Raw genomic sequence first — 15,880 nt, 5'->3', positions numbered from 1 at the left:
CTCCTATTCACTGTTTCTGACTTATTTCCTGAGTTGGGGGAATAGAAAAATGTCCTGTAGATACAAACAACATGCAGACCTATTACCTGAGTTGCCGGTGTTGTACCTAGAACTACATCTTTACTTTACCAGAGAAAATTATACAGCTTCGATAAATTAAAGTCTTAAATTGGCGATTAGCCTCAAATTTGAATGTCACTCTCCACAAAGCAAAGATGAAGTTTCTTCCATCCTGGAACACAGGAATTGAGCAACGAATGAATAAGAAACTTCCTAGAAAGTAAGTCAGATTGAAACTAGTCATTTTAGTTAGGTTTATAGATGAGCCTTCTAGTTTTGAATTTTGTAAACACTTTTTTATACATGGTTTCCATACCAGCTTTCTTTTAAAATAGTTTTTTTTTAAAGATCTTATTTATTTATTTATTTGAGAGAGAGAGAGAGAGAGAGCATGAGCTGGAGTGGGGGAGGGGTAAACTGACTCCCCACTGAGCAGTGACCCTCTTGCAAGAGTCAGTCCCAGGACCCTGAGATCGTGACCTGAGCCAAAGGCAGACGCTTAACTGACTGAGCCACCCAGGTGCCCCTAAAACAGTTTTTTTTCTTGAGATTTTAAGCACAGACCATTCACGGATGCATTTTTTATCTATTATTGGAACTGTGGGAAAGCCCTTATGGATAATGTGTAGGTCCCCTTTGGCAAAGTTGTATTACAGTGTTACATTTTTTTAATTGAAGTGTGGTTCACACACAGTGTTCCGTTAGTTTCAGGTGTATAACATAGTGATTGAACAAGTCTGTACACTTCACGCTATGCTCACCACCAGCGTAGCTCCCCGCCCCCCATCATCCAACAGTATTACAATACCGTTGACTGTATTCCCTATGCTGTACCTTTTACCCCGTGACTTATTTACACAGTTACATTTTTTTCAATTTAAGAACAAGTGGTTCGTTACATTATCACCTTCCTGACTTTTATGTAATGTGCAAGTGATGAGTTAAGGTAATTGGAGAACAGAGTATAAACTCCACTGTCCCCTTTCTGGGTTCTGTTTTTTTTTTTTTTTTTTTTAATCCAAATTCACAGAGGTTGCAAGGACCAAGCCAGTGGCAGCTGGTATGACAGCTGAATGGGGCAGACAGCTCCCTGTAGAAAAATCATTTCCACCCCTACTTGGTTTTAATCCTTTCCTCTTAGCGGCAATCTGCTTAGAGTAAGTATCACCCCACTCCGCATACCTTAAACTATTCAAGTGTATTTTGAATGTCATCGTATATACATACATTGTATATATATCGCCTTGTTCACAGTCTAGCTTTCCAAGTTACGCCCAAGGTGAGGCTTGAACTCATGACCCCCAAGATCAAGAGTAGCATGCTTTACTGACTGGGGCTGCCAGGGGACCCTCACAATGTAGGAAAATGTTGATACAGGAGTCCAAATAAATATAATGAGGTTACACTCTTAAATATTTTTTTAACGATTTTATTTATTTATGAGAGAGAGAGTGAGCATGAGCACGAGCTGGGGAGAGGGACAGAAGGAGAGGGAGAAGCAGGCTCCCTATAGAGCAGGGAGCCAAATGCGGGCTGGATCCCAGGACCCTGGGATCATGACCTGAGCCGAAGACAGACACTTAGCTGACTGAGCCACCCAGGCGCCCATCTGAAATATTTTTTTAAACTTAAATAATAAAACAGTTACAAAAGAATGCCTCTTAAATGCATAATGTTTACTGCAAATTTTTAAAAAGCAAGTAAGAGGCAGTTCACATTTTAATGGAATTTGTCATACAAAAAATAGACGCAAAGAAGTCTTTATAAATAACCATAGTGTAAGGCAACATGTAATAGGGCCCATAGAAAAGTAAAATAATAGTTACTGTTTATCACATGTCTAACACGTATCAGGCACTGAGTTAGATTCTTTATACACATTATATCTAAGCCCAACCCCCCATAAAGAAAGTTATATTCCTTTTATAATTCCTTTTATAATTCAAGGAACCTTGTCTCAGAACGATTAAGCCACTCAATCCAAGTCACAGTGTTTAGAGAGGAGTGTGGACGCACTTTAATCCAATAATTCTTGAATACAGTGCCCCCGAATGGCTATGCTGCCACTGGACTAGTCAAGTTCTATGGGGGCTTAAATTGAGGAGAACCCACATCTGAGAGAGATCAGAAAAGATTTCACGAGGAGACTTGGCATTTCCTGCGGCTACATGGGGTTCTGACCTATGAAGATAGTGCCCTAGAACCAATGGAGGAGGAGCACAGAGAGCTAAGATTCCAGGCCAAGTCTTTTTGCAAACTTTCCCCTTTGCCACGCTGAACTTGGGATGAAGCTTATGATGGTGAAATTCAGGCACCAACAGGGCTGTTGGGAGAAGTGGCATCCTTGGAGTAATCGATCAATACCGATGGTTCACATGAAGAGAAATCTGAAACCCACAGCGCTGGATCCAGACACAGCTGGGGTGACAAGGCCTTTGAAAGGCCTATTGCCTAACCTTGCAAGCTGGGCTCCAGGGTCTCTGCGAGGATCAATGCAGTGGGGCTGGAGAGACAAAGGCCAACTTCAAAGCCAGAGAGGGAGAGGAGGTCAGAAGGGGACAAGATGAGGGTCATGTGCTCTAATATGTCCCAGAGGGTACTGTGCTGTAATGTGAAGACTATTGAGAGGCTTCATTTGGGTACTTTTACCTCCGATTCTGGTTGAGGACAGTAGCAGACGCAATTGCTGCAATTAGAATCACTTAAGGAGATTTGAAAATTACTGATGCCCTGTTAGTGCCCCGTACCAATGAACTTAGAATGTTGGAGGAGCCACACGTGGGTAGTTTTTACAGACCCCCCCCCCCAGGAATGTGGCTGTATGTCAAAATTTGGGTACCCCTACTTCTTACCTTTGCTCGCCAGACCTTCCTAATCCACACTTAGCAGGCAAATGGCTACAAGCAGAGTGTGTCTTATATTACAAAGAAGCAGGTTTCCATGCTCCTTGGCTAGTTTCACCTGCCTAAGTTAATATTCTTAATTCTGATCACTCTACGTATGACTGGAGGCCTAGCCACCCCCACCCCACCCCCCGCAATACAACAAGTTTGGCGTAGAGAAAACCTGTGTTCTAGAACCAGTGCTGTTCATGAGATGTAATTTTGAGCAATGCATTCGCTAAACAAATATTCTTTACATATCTCCTTTTGGCCTTTGTATGTGTAAATATTGGCTACAAATTAAAAAGATAGCAGTCTAGTCTTCAGTGATTTTAGAATATGAGGAAAAGGGCAAGTGCACTTTATCATTTAAGTTACTCTGTCTTTACATTAGGACATTAAAGCCTTTAGTATCCCATTGAAGCTGGGATAAGTATATATATATATATATATATATATATTCCTTGCCTACTTACAGTAAACCTGCAAAAAGGTTGCGTTCCTATTTTGCAGATGAGGAAATAAGACTCAGGGAGTAGATAGATAGCAAAAGGAATTTACTCTGTACTCCTCCTTCGGGAGAAGAGCATGCCCACATTGTCATATACATTCATCCTTATAGACCCCCAGCTATGGGTGTTTACGGCATGAAAATTAATGAAGTTTCAACCCTATCCCTAAAATTTGAAGTTCAGAGATATTGATTGTCTAAGGACACATGGCTGATTCACAGGAACCCTCAGGTAGTCAGACAACTAATATGAGGCAGAGCTTGGGCTTGAATCCATTAATTCCCAGTCCAGCGATGCTCACTATGCCATGGTTATCCCTTATTAACTAACAGTGCGTTAGAGGGAAGGAAGGCAGCAAGTGGCGGAGAGCTAACATCACTGAGCTCTAACTGTTGATAATTTTTGTTTAGGTACTTATATGAGTTCTCTTTTTTAATTTAAAAACCTGTTTTGTGAAGTCAATATGATTATTTCCATTTTATCTTAGAAGAAGACACTGACGGTGTCAAGTATTATGTAACTTGTTCAGTGTGACCACACCATTAAAAGGAAGAGCCACGAATCTGTCCTGGTTCAGTGTGGTTCCAGAGATGTGTAGGCGTGCATGCAACACACAAGTATATAGACACACACAAGTCATTAGACCCAAACACAAAACAGTATGTGGGTCAGTGGACAGTAGATAGTGTAAGAGTACAGATTTCAAGTTGATAAAAGATTATCTCAGTATCCCCCAGGCCCCACACTTGACCCCTGAATTCATAAGGTTCTTCAAACTGCACCTTGCAAATTCTAGAAATGCTTTTAGGAGGCCATTTGCTTTTTCTAACTTTATTATCTAAAGGTCTTCTACAGCTGGTCTGGTACTCCCTAAACCATTACATTTAGATAGCTGGGCAAGAAATTACTAAAAAATAAAGAAAAAAAAAAAAAAACCCTGCTGGGTGAGGGGTACCCTTAAGGGTTCAACATATATTCATTGGCCCTGCAGCAAAGATAGGAGAGGGACCTGTTCTTAGTCTGCATTGACCGCCTGTGTCCGAAAGGACTTTCTCATTTGTCAGCATGCCTACAATGTGCCGGACCCTGTTTTTGGTACAAGAACACACAGTTGGTAGAGATCATCAAGTCCCTGCAGCCACAGAGTGTACATTGGGCTAGTTAGAAAATCAAGCAGAATCTGGGGAGAGGGACAGGGAGTGGAGAGAGGGAGGAATCATTTTAGAAGGGAGTGGTAAGCTAAGACCTCGCTGAAGAGATAGCACTTGGCCCTAATCTCTGTAGCCTTTCCCAGATGCTGACAACTAATTTGAGTTCACTTCACTTCTCCCAGATCCAACACAAAGGACCAGTTCATGAAGCCATGGGAACTCAGGTCTGGCCACCGCACCAGTGCTGTGGGAGCAGCTGTCATTCTAGCTCATCCCACGTTACTTCCTGGTTACTAAGAGGTCAAGGGGGAAAGAGGCTCTGAAACCCAGTGACCTATGGAGTCCAGCTTGGGGGGTATGTGAACTAACAGCAAGGCTTCTCTCTGCTCTGCAGGTGAGACAATGAACGCAGGAGTGCCTTTGTCACGGTAAAGCAGGATTTTGGCTACAGGCATTAACAGCATGGCTGTTGCATAGACATAACCACCAGCTTTCCTTGCGATGAGGTCATTCTATGTCCCTTTTGGCTGCATCCACATAGAAAAATATCTGAGCCCAGAATCTTCTCTGAGTGTCGGCTGATTTTGCATCTGTACCCGAGTGTCAATTCCCCATTTTCCATAATAGCAGGAAAAGAGTTTTCGAGGTTCGTTTCTAACATTTCCTTACACAACATGTTGCATTAGCCAGAGACAAGGATGCTGCCTGTTGTGTCATGACGATTCAAATCTAGTCAGCAAATATTTACTGAGAAGACTGTCATCTGGCATTATGCCACCATATGGCTCCTCCTCCTGGTTTTGGGACTGTGGACAGGTTACTTATGTACGTAAGAGTCTTGGTTTCCTTGTCCTTTGTATATGTTATTTGTAACATGAGATTAAGAACACATTTACCATTTAAAGTTACTAAGATTAAATAGGATCGCAATACTCAACAAAACAGACAAAACTGGCCCCGGTGCTGGAACCTAATGGATGGTGACCGTTAGCTGATACAACCGTGATGCCTATGACAATGTCGATGCATAAAGTGACATCCCTTCATTCAGCAAATATTTACTAAATACCACCCATAAACCAGGCAGTGTTTTATGTCCTTGGGGCACATGAGTGAAAATAGATCTAAAAAAAAAATTTGTTGACTTTGTGGAACTTACATTATGGTACATCAAGATACTCTAACACTTGGCTTAGCTTAGCATTTACTGTGAGGACGGGTACTTAGTGAATAACTGTTATCAGGGCTAATCGCAGCTGAAAAATCAATTAAAGTTTGATTTGGGCAAAAAAATCCAAGTTTTATGTTTTAAATCCTCATGGAGGTGGATTTCTAAGTCCTCTTTCCATGTAGCAGTAAACTCTTATGATCCAGGATGGAACTAACCATATTTTCCAGTTTAACAATAAAGCCATATGTCTGACAAGGAGAGTTTGCTTATGAAACAGAGTATCTGAATTGAGGATTGTCTCAGCAAGTCTCACACATATGGTGCCCATATCTATGAAATCGCCCCCGGGGGGAAATTATAAAGCAACACACACTGTGTGTCCCTCCTGGAGATCAGTGTATTCCCTCAGTAAAGCTGGCTCTGAAATGTGCCTTTTGCCCTTTGGCCTGGACTGAGAGGCCGCATGGGTCATAACCGGCAACAAGACGATACATTGCAGAAATATAAAAGGTTCGATTTTAGCCATGTTGCTGCAGTTTACTAGCAACTTTTCCCAGGCTTCAAAGGGACATTCTGTAGACTCCTGATGTAAGAGGGTGTTCCCACTTCAGCTGCGGCCAGCAGATGCTCTGCGAACGCTCTCTTTGTCCACGTGTGCTGATAAAAGCAAGGAAAATGTGAATAATGGAAAAGAATGGCAGGCAGTTCTTTTGCTGGCTCTGGTGATTTGAAACACAAGCGAAACACACACTTCAGCTTCACCCTGGCAGAGTGTTTTAGTCCCCTTGAAATTTTTCACTCTTGTGAGAATGACTCACATCTTGGAAACGATAAGTTCCAAGTCTGGTGCTCCCCTCACCTTTAGGCATTGGTTAAGGTGCCCGTTGGGAGTTTTCAGCATCCTGTCAGCTGTCGTAATTAACAAGGGATGCTGTGCTCTCTTGCTTCTCACTGCAAGCTCACCATTTCACCGCACCCCAGCACCCTGAACTTTCCATTGTGTTGGGATTACCTTTATCAGCCTCAGATGTCCTACGTTAGTGCTGGAAGGGAAATACATCGGTGTATGTTGTTTTAGCTTCCTTGTTAGCTGATACTTTAAACTGCCTCGTGCTCTTGGTTTTTAAAAACCCTTTCATAACCACTTTGATTTGGCTCCTTACTGCAGCTCTGTGAAGAGGTCTTGACCAATACTATTATCTCCACTCAGCAAGAGAAGATAATGTCCATAAGCTAGAATCCTGGTCTCCAGGCTGTTTTGCATCACCTAGGTTGTATTTAGTTAGGGTGAAGTAGACTCAGAACTCACAGTGGGGAAGCAAACAAACAAAAACTCAGCAATTAATTCTTGCCAACTAAGCATCCAAGGCAGGTCTTCCTGATTGGTGGCTGGCTCCCTTCCACGTGGCAGTTCAAAAACCAAGATCCCTCTATCTTCGGACTGTGCAATCCCGGGGGACCTTGTCAGTTTGTGCATCAAGCCTGTGGGAGGAAAAGAGAGATTGCAGGAGACCCGCCCTCAAGTCCCTATTGATAAAGTGGCCCATCTCAGGTCTCCAGAAGCTGGAACTCCAGGGCCGGCCACCCCAAGCAGGCTTGTGTTTCGAGAGGAAACACAATGCGTGAGCGTCACCATCTCCCCAAAGCATAATGCACATCCACTCAGGACCCCATTGGTGCGTAACCACAGGCACTGGGATGTGAGCAGTGCCTCTTGGACCCGAGTGATGTGTTGGCCGCACAACTGGTAGCAACCAACATCATACCAGGTGCTGTGCGGACATTCGATTTTAAGTCAATGTGGAGTCGGAAAACAGAAATAGACTATCCAGCCAGAGACTTTGCAGAGATAATTGCTTACCTTAAGTTTCCACTTAAAATAGATTTACTTAGCTTTCAAAAGCTGGTTGAATTAAAGAAAAAGGTTAAAAATTAATTATATATAGATGTGACAAAAACCCCAAAGACAGTGTGAATGATTGAAGATGGGGACGCAGTATTTATACCAATGACGTCCTTCATTATAGTTCGTTATCAGAAGAGGAAGAAAATAAACTTTGGGGGAAAAACTGTTATTGTGGTTTATAATAAGAAATACATATTTGGTCTTCATCTTGTTCCTGGCACAGAGCTTCTAAAACCCTTGGTGTTTTGAAGTGAGGGGTATCTTTTGTTATGTCAATGGCGTGACTTTTAGACAGTCTAAGTAAGGGTGGGGGCTGCTTACCAGCAAAGCCAACCATTTGATAGAGGATTGGAGCATCCAGTCCTAACCCCAGACCTCTGGGGAGTCTAGAGGGGCTGGAGATTGAGTTCAGTTGCCAATGGCCAATGATTTAATTCAATATGCCTGTGTAATGAAGCCTCCATAAAAACTCAGAAGGAGAGAATTGAGAGGGCTTCTGGGTTGGTGAACACACTGAGATTTAGGGGGAGTGGTGTTCTTGGAGAAGTGTGGAAACTCCGTGCCCCTTCCCCAGACCTTTCATCTGGCTGCTCCCGAGTTATGTCTTTTTATAATAAACCAGGAATCTAGTGAGTAAACAGGTTTCCTGAGTTCTGTGAGCCACTCTAGCAAACTAATCAAACACAGGGTGGGTGGGTCTTGGGAACCTCTGATTTATAACCAATGGATCAGAACCTGGGCTTGGGACTGGTGTCTGAAGTTGGGGAGATGGGGGGCGATCTTGTAGGACTAACCCCTTAACGCATGGAGTCTGATGGTGTCAGAATTGAGTTAAATTGTGGGACACTCACTGTTGTCTGGAGACTAGTTTGTTCGATGTGTGGGAACCTCCTTCTCACCACACACTGGAATTGGGTCCAGGAACCCAAAAGAAAAACAAAATAACAAAAGTCTACCAGGTAACTCTTTAACGTTCAGCTTTGGAGATACATTAGGAAATGCAAAAAAAAAAAAAAAAAAAAAAAAAAAAAAAATTGTCCTCCTGTGCTCTGGTTGTTCAAAACCTTATTCAGGAGACACACACACCCTAGGGAGAAGTACACAACTGGCTGCTATTAAAAGCTGAAACGTGTTTCAGGTCCAGTGTGTTACAGCTTTGAGAGGATGGGAAATTTACCTGTTGAAATTCAGCGGGATGCTATTTCTTCCTTAATTTATGAATTATTTCTCTAAACATTTATTGTGTGCTTACTGTGTTACAGTAAGGTTTCTGATCCCCAGGATCTAACCATCTGGTGTTCATGCTGGTGGATGGAAGAAACAGATTTCTGAACAAAGGAATGCAAATCAGAATTAAAGGGGCTTGAGAGATGTGTATGCAGGATCCCCAGGCATAAAGAACTTGTAATGTCAACAGAGATTTGGAGTCTAAACTCCCTCATTTAATGGATTAAAAAACCTGAGGCTCAGAGAGGGAAAGTGACTCTCCCAAGGTCACACAGCTAGTTGTTGGAAGAGTTAGTGCTAGAATCCAGGTATCCTGATCTCCGACGTCAGCGGGCTGCGTGGAAAGGAGGTGAGCTGAGGGATTTGCTTTGGAAAGGAGATGAAATGGAGCAAAATCTCCTATGCGTTTTTCGCTGGTCGGTATTGGGGGTTAGGGGGCAACGCGGCGTAGGAAGAAAGAATGCCTTGCTCACTAGGACGATTAGGTTTAACACCCAGCCATGACCGCCTACAGAGAGTGCATCCCTAGATAAATGACCTAACATACCAAAAATAATACTTCCATGTATTTGTTGAACACATTACGGTTTCAGTAGCACCTTGCCACCATCATCTCATTTGAGTCTTGAAACAGTCCTCCGGGGTGTATGTACCAGAGGGGCATCCTTATCCCTATTTTGCGGATGAGCAAACTGAGGTGTAGAAACCCACACAGCTGGTCAAGTGAGAAAGTGAGGTTGGAGCTCCCGAGTGCTTCTAGTCCAGTACTCCCCATGATACCATGTTTGTAACAAGTATGAAACAAGAGTGTAACCAAGAGTATCATTTGATTGTGTTACAGATGCATTGTGAGAGGTTTCTATGTATCCTGAGAATAATTGGAACCACGCTTTTTGGAGTGTCTCTCCTCCTTGGAATCACAGCTGCTTATATTGTTGGCTACCAGTTTATCCAAACAGATAATTACTATTTCTCCTTTGGCCTGTATGGCGCCTTTTTAGCATCACACCTCATCATCCAAAGCCTGTTTGCTTTTTTGGAGCACCGGAAAATGAAGAAGTCCCTAGAAACACCCATTAAGTTGAACAAAACTGTCGCTCTTTGCATCGCTGCGTATCAAGAAGACCCAGACTACTTGCGAAAGTGTTTGCAATCTGTGAAGAGGCTTACCTACCCTGGGATTAAAGTCGTCATGGTCATAGATGGGAACTCGGAAGATGACCTTTACATGATGGACATCTTTAGTGAGGTCATGGGCAGGGACAAATCAGCCACTTATATCTGGAAGAACAACTTCCACGAGAAAGGTCCTGGTGAGACGGAGGAGTCACATAAAGAAAGCTCGCAACATGTCACCCAGTTGGTCTTGTCCAACAAAAGTATTTGCATCATGCAAAAATGGGGTGGAAAAAGAGAGGTCATGTACACGGCCTTCAGAGCGCTGGGACGAAGTGTGGATTATGTACAGGTAGGTTTCCGAATTCCTGCCAGGGCAAACATACATTGAAATAAAGCAGCTTTTGTATCTCTCCAGGCATATGCTATAGCCCATCCTTGTCCGTCTGAACACAGTACTCCTTTCAGTTCATTTGGAAACAGCGTGACTGTTGAAAGCACATTTTGAAAGAGAGGAAAAAAATCTCGTGTAACTGTTAAGACTATCTACGAAAATGCTTAACTTATGCAGTGTTATTCGTTGGAAATCCAGATTATTTTGAACAGGAGACCCTTCCTTCCTTCTCACTCCCTCCCTTACCTTCTCTGCCCCCTTGGTTCTGCCAAGTCAAATCCAACGTCATTTTCCACAGTCTTAAAATCTCCAGCCTTGTAAGAAAGTAGTGTCTGCCGAGCAGAAGGGTCTTGAGAAAATCTGCAGGCTTAAGAGATGGCTATAAAACGTTTTTCACAGACACTGGGCAAAATGGGGGTGGTGAGAGCAATTTTGATTTAAAAGGGTAAGGAATTCAAAACTGAGAGACAGGAAGAAAAGGAAAACAAAAAAGGGAGAAAAACAAACACACACAAAAACCCTTCCCAGAGCAAAACCGAAGTAATGTTTATTTCACTCCCCAAACAGCATTACCTCACTCACTGCACTTGACCTTTGAAAGCATTTGTGATGGTGTTTGCTCTCATGAAAATGAGACAGGCTCTGTCTGTCATTAATTCCCTGACTGCTCGCCCTTGGGTTTCTCCCCTCTTAGTTCTCACTGAAGCTTTCTTTAGAATGTTAGTAGGGTCCCTGTGAGTTTGCTAGTTGCAATTTCTTGCAGATACTTTAATTAGATTTTGGCCATGATGATACAGAAAAGGGAGATATGTCTCTGATTTAAGAAAATCCATTGGGACACCTTTCCAGTCCTCTAATAGGTGAATTCTACTTTGCAGAAGACCTGTCATCTACTTTAGGGGCCTTGATTGCCACAAAATCGTGGCCAGTGGGATGACAGGCGCTGTGCCATGGGATGGGAATTGGCACTGGCTTCAGAATCAGTTGGTGGAGGCGGTAATCCAGGCATTGCTAGCTGGATGACCGACCTCGAGCAGGACCACCTCACGAGCCTCAGTTTCTGCATAGAATAAACCAATATCACAAGGAATTTGAGATTACCATGGGGTTAATTTTGGTTAATAGCTGAAGAGTTTCAGGGCATTTTTTTTTCAGTTGATACCAATCTGCATATTAGTATCTTCTAGGGAGTTAATAGAGTTTCACTCCCAAGTTTCTCCTAGTCTCCTAATTTGTAGAAAGGTCACAGTTGAGGTACTTTTTAGTTAACTCAGGATATTTTTATATATTTTCATAATGCAACTTCAGGCCCAGATAGAGGATGAAATGATCCTTTTATTGATTTATTTTAATTAATATATATATATATATATTAAGATTTTATGTATTTATTTGACAGAGAGAGCACAAGCAGGGGGAGCAGCAGGCAGAGGGAGAGGGAGAAGCAGGCTTTCCACCTAGCAGGGAGCCTGACGTAGGGCTCAATCCCGGGACCCCGGGATCAAGACCTGAGCTGAAAGCAGACACTTAACTGACTGAGCCACCTAGGTGCCCCTAAAATGATCCTTTTAAAGGAAGTGATGGGATGGCTGGGGAACTTAGAGAGGTTTGAAAGAATGAAACTCTGGGCCTAAAATGAGGAAGCATGTTTTGATATTTTGCCTTTAATTCTAGTTAAAACAATTGCTATGTTTGTCATTTCTAATCAAGATGTCATTATGAGGGTTTTCTTTTTTCTTTTCCTTTTTTTTAAGCCTCTTCCTCCCAAATCCCCTTTTCCCATCATTCTTGTTTTTTTTTTTTAATGATTTTTTTATTATATTATGTTAGTCACCATACAGTACATCCCCGGTTTCTGATATAAAGTTCGATGACTCATTAGTTGCGTATAACACCCAGTGCACCATGCAATATGTGCCCTCCTTACTACCCATCACCAGCCTATCCCGTTCCCCCACCCCCTCCCCTCTGAGGCCCTCAGTTTGTTTCTCATAGTCCATAGTCTCTCATGCTTCATTCCCTCTTCTGATTACCCCCCTTTCTTTATCCCTTTCTTCCCCTACAGATCATCCTATTTCTTATGTTCCATAGATGACAGAAATCATATGATATTTGTCTTTCTCTGCTTGACTTATTCATTCTTGTTTTGAATTTTGTTTGTATCCTTGACAACTTGACATTGTGCCTGACCAGGACAAAATAATACAAGCTATGAAATGTTAGAATAGGCTCCTTGCTAGAGCCCTAATCAGGCTCGAGAACTTTCCTTCCATCAGACTGAGGCCTCCAGAGAGACTGACCTGAGCAGCAGCTGTTCCCTGGGTCCTGAATCCTGCTGGAATTCTCAACCCATTCTAAGCACTCAAACAAGGGTAGGGAACCTTCTGGCATTCTGAAACCAGGTGGCTCCATGCTGCCATCCCTCATCACATCCCCCAATATTTAACTATGTGTGCCCTATAAAAGTGGAAATGTCACAAGGTTCAAACCAGTACATTCCCACCATCCATTCTGAGTGACCGAGGGTCCAAGTGTTGCAAAGCAGAAGCCACAGACAGACAAAGGAGAGGGGGTTAAAGGATGTTGGCTGCTGAGCATTACATGTCACTGAATGTGAAGAGCAGGTTGGCTACAGAAGGGAGGCAGTGAAGTTTAGGTGCTCATACACGAGAGAAAACAGGGCTGGGGCAGACATCGGACTATCTGCTCGCATGCTTGCTAACCTGGCTGAAGACGCCGCTGAGCTGTGCAGACGTGGCCAAGATGATTGGTTTCCTCCAGTTGCTGCTGGGTCGTGGGCACTGGTTAGCTCTCTTTCCCCTTGCTCTTGAGTAGATGTCTTACCTATTGCTCTCATGACCTTTTATTTCCTGACTTCGGCACTCTCCCAGTGCCTACCCAGCTCCTCCCTAAGTACTAACACATGGCCCTGCTTCCTACCAGAGAAAATCAAAAGTACTGCTTCTGAACGCCGTCAGGATCTTCTTTTCTCTTCCTTGTTTATGGTTGCAAAGGTACCCAGTTCACTTCCTATCTCAAGGCTAACCTTTCTGCATAGACGCCTGGGCTCTCTGTGGGTCGGCTCCCTCTGGTCTCCACCAGAGCAAGGCTCTACTGCCTGTCCCTCCACCTCGCTCAGCTCTCCTGTCTAGTTTTCCCCACCTAAAGCCATTCCAGTAACTACCGCGGACCTAGGATACAGAGAGAAGCTTTAGTCTAGGAGAAAGCCAGTGTGGTAGCAAATTCGCCTAGGATGCTGGTGGCTGCTTTCAGAGAGAAAGAATACAGGAAAACGTAAGTAATGAAGTGAGAAAAGAAGAAAATGAGAAATAAAGAGGAGAATGGGGAAGATTTTCCGAATTTTGAATCAAAGTGGTTTCTGGAGAGAACTTTTTTTTCAAAAAGGGACAGATTCTGATCTGTCTCGAATGGCTTAAGTAAAGTAGGGCAAAGTCTTTACCTTCGCAAAATGGTACTTCTATTAGCTTTTTTATTTACTAGAGTAACACGTGGCGGTGTGTTTAAAAACATGGAAAAGCACAATGAGCAAAATTAAAATCCTCTGCAGCAAATACATGACCCGTGGATTCTCAAATTTCGATACTGACAGCATATACCTTTCTAATGTTCCCTTATTTTGCAAACAGTTTTCAGATTATAGTGTATTTACTTTTTGTTTGTTTGTTTGTTACTTCTCACCAATGTCAGAGGACTTTTTAGGTGTACTTTGATACCTAGATTATATAATTTCTTTATTCTTACGACCTATTACTGAGCATGAATATTACAACATAAGTGGCCACTGGTAACTGTGTGACCCGAGTAACTATCATTATCCCCTGATGTGTGGTATTAGCGATTTTCCAGGTAGAAAATACATAATAAGCCTAAACATGTTCTACCAGGGAAGATTATAGGAGACAATTTTATTATTAATTTACTCTGACTGTATCCTAGGTATCCACATTTCCTTTAGCAGGACAAAAGTAAGACAAAATTATTCGTAATTGTAGACATGACCTTCATTATTCATGGAGCCTGTATTTGTAAATTACCCTACTCACTAAAATGTATTTGTAACCCCCAAATCAGGACTTGCAGTGCTTTTGTGATCATTTGCAGACGTGCAGAACGGCATAAAATTTGAGTCACCTGACGTGCGTGTTCCCAGCCGAGGTCAGAGAAGACTGTGCTATACTGTGCCCTACACGGTCCAGGGCGGTGTAAGCAAGGCCCTTCCTAATCTACTTCGTATCATGTTTTTCACATTGTTGTGCTTTCTGTGGGTGATGCAGCTGTTTAAAATGCCCCCCAACTGTGGTGCTGAGTGCTGGCTAGTGTTCCTCAGCACAAGGCTGTGACTGCCTCATGGAGAAAATAGATTTGTTGGGGGGGCTTCGCTCAGCTGTCGGTAACAGTGCTGTTGGCCCTGAATTCAATGTTAATGACCCCAGTTCATATGATAAGATGTATTTCAACAGAAACACAAATAAAACAGGTATTGATCAGTAGACAAAAATTTGTGACCAGAGGCTCAGAGGAACCTAACCCCATATTTGTGCTAGAAGCAATTGTTTCGGTGTTCTCTAAGTCAGTGTTCACAGAAACTTCGTGAAACAGAACTATCATGAATCATGAGAATCAAGTATATGTCATATTTGCTTGCTTCCTGTTCTGTATGGGAAGCCTAAGCAACTGAACTATTCCGAGGGCCAATCTTGAGAATGTTCTATGTGTTCTTGTACCGTCCATACTGGAGGGTGAGATTAGAGTACATTGAAATAAGAATGGGGAAATCCGAATTCTAGACTTGACTCTTGTTTGCTTGCTGTGGTAGAACAGATGATCTTCGAGATCATTCCCAGCTCAGAACTCTAACTCAGTACAGTTTTAATTTCTCTGACGTTTTAATTTCTTTCTAGCAATACACCTAGGCTTTGCATGAGTATAATCAAAAAACAAAGCAAAAAAAAAAAAAAAAAGGAGGGGGAGGGCATCAGAATTTGCTTTTCATTTAGCAGTTACTATCATGTTTTTCACTTTCATTTTTATTTTATTCTATTTCTTTAAGATTTTATTTTTGTGTAATCTCTACACCCAACATGGGGCTCGAACTTGCAACCCTGAGATCAAGATTCACATACTCTATGACCGAGCCAGGGCTCCCCTCACTTTCATTTTTAATCTTCCCTTTCCCCCAAATTTGGGTTCTTGAATGTAAGCCCTGAGTTAACTGCCACCATAATGGGATTTCCTGACTCCCTTCTTTAGAATGAGAATTCCAACCATTTGGAATAAGGGTGTTTCATGGCTTAAGCCTTAGAGGTGACAACATTTGGTTTCCCACGTTCCCAGCTGGCTTGTCACCTTTGTTTTGCGCCTTCTATGACTTTCACTCATGTGTAAGCCTTCCTAAAAAGAAAAGAGAATGACCAAATGACTCCTTTTTTAACCTTAATGT

At 42.6% G+C, this 15,880-nt stretch overlaps 1 protein-coding gene across 1 annotated transcript in view; it reads left to right on the top strand.

The window, feature by feature from the left end:
* Positions 1–15,880, top strand: part of HAS2 (hyaluronan synthase 2) — a 30,131-nt gene that overhangs the window by 2,773 nt on the left and 11,478 nt on the right. The window contains exon 2 of the mRNA XM_026495499.4: positions 9,751–10,377. Within this exon, the coding sequence (XP_026351284.1) occupies positions 9,751–10,377 (627 nt within the window). The remainder of the gene's footprint in view (positions 1–9,750; positions 10,378–15,880) is intronic.

Source organism: Ursus arctos, unplaced genomic scaffold, assembly GCF_023065955.2.
Source record: "Ursus arctos isolate Adak ecotype North America unplaced genomic scaffold, UrsArc2.0 scaffold_6, whole genome shotgun sequence".
NCBI classification, from domain to species: Eukaryota; Metazoa; Chordata; class Mammalia; order Carnivora; family Ursidae; genus Ursus; species Ursus arctos.
Note: the sequence above shows the minus strand (reverse complement) of the source record. Positions and strands in the feature narration are given on the sequence as shown.